General features: G+C 49.7%; 1 protein-coding gene across 1 annotated transcript in view; it reads left to right on the forward strand.

Moving 5' to 3' along the window:
* The window catches only part of LOC309794352 (uncharacterized protein C16orf95 homolog), a gene marked incomplete at both ends in the record, with an annotated part of 59,554 nt that extends 55,074 nt beyond the window's left edge, over positions 1 to 4,480 (forward strand). Inside the window, one exon of the mRNA XM_082605755.1 lies at positions 4,369 to 4,480. Within this exon, the coding sequence (XP_082461881.1) occupies positions 4,369 to 4,480 (112 nt within the window). The remainder of the gene's footprint in view (positions 1 to 4,368) is intronic.
* Positions 4,481 to 6,000: the final 1,520 nt, after the last annotated feature.

Below are 6,000 nucleotides of genomic sequence, written 5' to 3' on the forward strand. Positions count from 1 at the left end.
ATGCCAGTTTCTTCCCAAAAAGAGGTTGTTAATGACATCATGGAAGAAGGTTCTGTCTGAGACCAAGTTGGGGGTGATTTTTCATTATCATCTCTCTAGAAATTTTCTTGATATAGAAAATCATATTTACTTTTACATCCATAGCCGTATAGTTTTAATCATAAATGGTATCATTCTACCCATACCACTTTTTCAATACTATATATTTTTTTACAATTACCCGTGTGTCCCAGATACTGTTGGGAATAGGTTATGTTTAATATATCTTAGATCTCTTTCTGTATCAGCGCAGACATATCTACTCACTCTGGCCCATGATACAGACTGTCCCATCATCTAGATGCACAGTGGTTTATTTAACCACTACAGATTCATCCAGTTTACTTTCCTCCTACATGATTTCTCTCATTGGAGCCAGAATAATTCAGTCTCTTTCCTTAAAAATATCTTACCCATTCCTGCTAACATGTCTTTCCGTCTGATGTAACATTCAAAATAGATGCACCATCCAAGTAGAAAAGGAGGACCAGTGTGGGTGGGGCTGGCCCCCTGGGGCCTGGTGAGGACTGTCCTGCCTCTGCCTGATGTGCCAGTGCCACCCACGTACCCAGGCCATCCTGCAGGTCTAGTTCATCTTTGATCTTCCTCCGGAAGCCATCCTTGATGACAGTTATTAAAGTCTCCTTTTCAAACAATTGAAACTATATCAAATATCTATTGACCAACTCGTCAGAGAGAGAGGCAGTAGGAAGGCACGTGCTGTGTCGGTGCTGGTGGACGCTGTGCGCTCCTGGGCCACTGGGGTCTCACCTCCCCCTTTCTCTTCCTCCTTCTCTCCCTCCCTCTCCCGCACTTCTATCCATAAATAATCCTATGCTCTAAGCCGTGCAATGGATGCTGAGAATTCAGCAGTGGGCAGAACAGAAACAGTCTCTGCGTGTTGCAAGTTCCAAGTCCCATCACAGAATTAAGCACACGTGTAAGTGTAACCTTCCAGATGGAGATCCACGCTCTAAGGGAAGAGCACAGGGTGCTGTGAGGGAGAGGAGCAGGGTGTTCTTTGTCCATGAGCTTCAGTAGGAGGTTTAGAGGGTGGGTGTGGATGCCTGGCCACGTGGCAGGAAGGAGCCAGTGTGGGCAGGATGGGCGGGGCTTGGTCCTGCAGGCCCTGCCTCAGTCTCGAGTATGAATTTGACTGCAGGTTCGATGGGAACATAATTAACAAAACACAACCTAGCTTATCTGGTCTGTATTCATGGAGTCCCTTGTAGGAGGCAGTCGTCTGTAGTGTGAAAAGTGGGGACCCTGGAGCCCCATCATGCCTTCAAAACTGGCTTCACCGCCTGCTGGTGACCATGGACGAGAAGCTCCACTTCTCTGTGCCTTTGCTTTCTCATCAACAGAATGGGCGAGATAACAGTACCTGCTGCATCGGGATGTGTGGCCAAGCCAGTGCTGTGGCAGCTCCTGGCCTGTGGTGCACACTGTCTGAGCTGTTCTCACACCACCCGCTATCACACAGCTTTCCTTGGACAGGCTCAAAGATTCAGGCTTGAAGTTGCGTCTTAACAGGCAAAGAGAAAGCGGGGAGTCATGGGTGTCTTGTGATGGTTTGCCTAGCACCCCTCCTTCACCCCGATTCTGTGGTTGAGGGCTGCCAGCTGTGGCAGCCTGCTGTCCCATAGTCTGTGTGCTGAGTCTGTGTTTCCCTGTGGCGTGGGGATGGGATGTTAGTCATCCGGTGGAGATGTGGCTAAATATAAGGTAAATATTTTTCTCCATGTTGGTGAGTTTCCCAGGGCTGAGGGTGGGAAAGCCAGAGGTGGCGCTGAGAGTCAGGAAGACCGTTGGGCACTCTACGGTAGAGTTCTGGGTAGATGATGGAAGTTAAGAGCCGAGACTGAGAATGGAGACCTGGGGAGTTAAACTCACAGGAATTGGACTCAGGTGGGCTCCTCATAGCCTCACCTGAAGCTGAGCTGCGCTCTGAGTTCCCATCCACACCTGACTTGCTTCTCGGTCCAAAGCCTTCCAGTGGCTGCTGTTGTTTCTATGGGGAATCAGATTCTGCCCGTGCCTTGGCAGCACCGCAGGCACCCGTCCCGCCCCCCTAGCTGCACCCATGCCCTGCCTGCTCCCCAGGTCCCCCTCCTCACTCAGCCAGTCACCCTCACCCTTCCCATCTATGGGCCTTGCCTGCACTTTCCTCTGCATGGGGGCTCTTTTTCCATCATTTGCCTGGTTACCTTCTAAAGAATTTAGATTTTAACTCATGTGTCACTTTAGATCCTAGGCCAACTCCCCACCCTCCCCCGCCATGACAAGTTATTTTCACTGTGACCCTCTCCTCTCCATTGGTGTGCTTATTAAATTCCTATCTGCACACCCCGCCCCTCCCCATCAAGATAGCAACATCCTGAGGGCAGGGACAAGGTCTCTTTTGCTCATCATGGCACCCCTCTTGCCCCCCAGCACCAGGCCGGCACACAGTAGGTGCTCAATGTGTTATTTGTTGACTGACTGGACATGAGAATGGCTTCCAGGTGACTTTTTATGTGAGCCCCCTGGCCACGATGACTTGGGCAGGGGGTGGACATTTGAATGCAGTTTGGCCAGTCCAGTTCTTTCATGTAGAAGTTTGGGATTTGGAAACTGCTCTCAGAGGTGGCTTGAAGTGTGGGTGTACTGCTGGGAGCTGTGGGGCGTTCATTTTCCACCATGCACACAGAGAACCAGAGAAAGTGGGTCTGAAGTCAGGAAGAGACAGAAAATGCCCATGCAAGAACATGGGACACATATATGAGTAACCTAGTGACGGGGGCCCCAATTTCTGAAGGCCTTTTGTTTCCATTCCAGCCCTCTGAGACCTGAGTCTCATGAACCACCCATATCACCTTACAACAAATCCCTCTCTTGAGTTGGCTTGAGCCAACTCAAGTCAGTTTCAGTCCCCTGTGACTCCCAGGTGCTTTACCAAGATAATAAAGGGAGCAAGCAAAAAGGGAGGCCAGAAGCCCAGATAGCCTCGCATGTGGGATGTGGGACGAGCCTCCTTCGGTCTTAGAGTGAATTGCCTCTCCTCACGCACCGCACGGGGTCCAGAAGTGAAAGGGGCTGCTTTCTCTCTGACACATGCCCTGGGCTCCAGAAAGATATTTGCAGAATCCATAAAGAGACAGAGCCGCCCCAGTGGGCAGGGTCTTGACACACGTTCCACCCAGGAATGGTAGGGACTCCGTGGAGCTGGACAGGCCTCCTTCCTGGTCCCTCCGGGGCCAGGACGCCAGACCGGCCCCAGGAGCTTTTATTGGCACAGACTTCTCTTTGGACTGTGTGGCTGCACCAAGCTTCGCTTGGATGGCACTGGCTCCCCCTACATTTACACCTTATAAACCACCACTGTGACCAACTGGGGCTGCTTCTGTGAGGCGATGCACGGCCCCTGGTAACAGAGAGTAAATAACTCAGCAACGTTTCCTTATGCTTTTCCAGCTTTCGTTCAGTCTCAGAAGAAATAAAACAACGAACTTAATGGCGTTCTTTAATCTTCTGCACCAGTGGCTTTCTTTATAAGGTGTTATACAGAGTCCGTGTAAATCCAAGCTCCGCAGTGGGATCAGTGTTTCTCAACAGGTGCTGGGTGGGTTTGGGGTAAGATGTGCCCACCCCCCACCCCAGCCTCCTGAACAAATACAGAAGGAGGAACTTTCTTTGCAACACAGCTCTCATTCACAAGCCAGATAGCTGCTCGTGGCCAGCTGCTAGGACCCTTTCTTCCCCCACATCGTGTTCCCACGCCAGCTCAATGGAAATTAGGTACAAATGGGGATTTACTGAAAGGATGAAATCCAGGCCATGGGGAGGGCAGGTGTGGACCTGGGTCTCTGTGTCAGCTCAGCCAGGGGAGCAAGAGAAATGTCTGCCTCTCCCATATCCATTTCTGTCAGCATGTCACTCTCCACTCACTCTCCAAAACAGATTCCTCCACATGAGGGCAGAAAGACAGCACCTGAGCTGTTGTCTCCTGGCTCATAAGGCCGCAGGGGAGAGGGACTGCTCCTGCTCCTTCTCCCAGTTGCTGAGAAAAATCTCAGGAAGCACTCTGACTGGCTCATAGGTTCTCCCCTGGGCCAATCAGCTGTGGCCACAGAGACGAAGCCATGGCAGAGTATGGCCACCCCCACTAGAAGAAGGGGTTGGGGAGAGATAGTGTGTGTATCAGGAGGAGGGGTCATATGGAAGGTAGGAGGGACGCCCTAGTGACAAGACTAGACTCTACTGCATGCCCCTGACATGGCCCTGCTATTACCTGGATCCCAGGGCCTCGAGGGAGGCTGGAGCCCACAGCACCTCTGGTGGCCCTCACAGGGGCTCAGGGATCCTAGTGCCCCCTGACAATGAGGGCATGGACAAAGAGACCAAGGGTAAAGACCTTGTCCCCACCCTCATCTCAGCCTTCCTGGACCCCATTACTGTCTGACCCTCCCCACAGTCCAGAGGATTATCCAAGCTTGGGCTCTTGGGATTCTTATTTGTGAAAGGGCCTGGGGGTCTTCAAGGCCCCTTATTGGCCTGATGTTCCTGTCACCAGGTCCTGACATATGAATCACTCTTGCTGCCCACTGCACCCCATGTGTGGTCTCTCTGATGTTTATACTGTCGGCCCACTTGCCTCTCTCTGCAGTGCCAAAATCTCAGAATATCAGGACACTGAAATGTTTTTCTGAAGTTTGCCCCAAACTGATTGGGTGGTAAAACTTAACCTGAACTGATGTGAGTCGATTTGGGTCTTTGTTTATCCCAATCAGTGGAGGAATGTTCATATGTTTTGCTGTCAGGGTGTCAACATGCTTGATCCCAGAGGCTGCCCCAGACCCTGCTGGAGTGTGAAGACCATACGGGATGAATGCCTCATTGCCTTTTTAAATCCCCAAAACTCTGAACTCTGAACCACACCTGGCCCCAGAGATTTTAGATAAGGGATTGTGGACCGGCTAAAGTCCTGCATCCTTGGCAGAGTTCTAGAAACCTTACACGGGGTAAAAATTGACCAGTTCTCCCAGGGCACTGGTGACACTAAATGCGGTAAGACAGACAAAGCCTGGAACTAGGTGCTTGGAGCAAAGTCATCCTCCCATGAGCATTGGCTCTTAGCATTACATGCTTTAGGTTATCAAATCTTTACAGCACCCTATGAGGCTAGGGTTTCATCACCACCCCATTTTACAGATACTAAAACTGAGGCTGGGAGAGGTGAAGTAACTTGCCCAAGGTTGAAAAGGTAGGAAGTAGCACCACCATGATTGGCTGATTTCATAACAAAACAGTTGTCACCACTGTGCTACCTGCCATGCGATGCCCCAGGATCTGCTAATCCATCGTGGGCTCACTGGGCTCCGTCCCTACCTGCTTCAGGTCATGGAATATAAGCTAGCGTCTGATGTACCAGCATGGTTTCAGCAGCTTTTACATATTCCCTAATCCAGGTCTCGCTACCACCCTAGAAAGTGGGTGACCTTGTTATCCCCATACATATCCCCATATATAACAGCAGGGAAACTGAGGCACAGAGAGGGTAGGAACTCGCCCTGGGTCATACAACCAGAAAGTGAGGAAGCCTTGAGTAGGGTACATTGAGTTAATTGTACTGTTCTTTCTATTTTTGCATATGTTTTATTATTCCATAACAGAAAGTAAAGAAAGAACATATTTACTTACCTAAAGCAATACCATGTTTGGAAACCATTCAATCAATATAAAAACTGAGTAAAACACAAAAGTTTCTCATTCTTCCACCTTGTTCCCCGTCCAGGTAACAACTGGTTGAGAGTTTGATGTATATCCTTCTAGACTTTCCAACGTCTATATAAACAATCACATATATTTATACTATTTTACACAAATGGGATTATGCTATGCATACAGGTCTGCAACCTGCTTTTTCACTCAACAATATATCATGGCCAGTTTTTCAAGTTATACTCCATTTCTTTCTTTTAA

Source organism: Mesoplodon mirus (genome assembly GCF_964341445.2).
Source record: "Mesoplodon mirus genome assembly, chromosome: 19".
In the NCBI taxonomy this organism is placed as follows: domain Eukaryota; kingdom Metazoa; phylum Chordata; class Mammalia; order Artiodactyla; family Ziphiidae; genus Mesoplodon; species Mesoplodon mirus.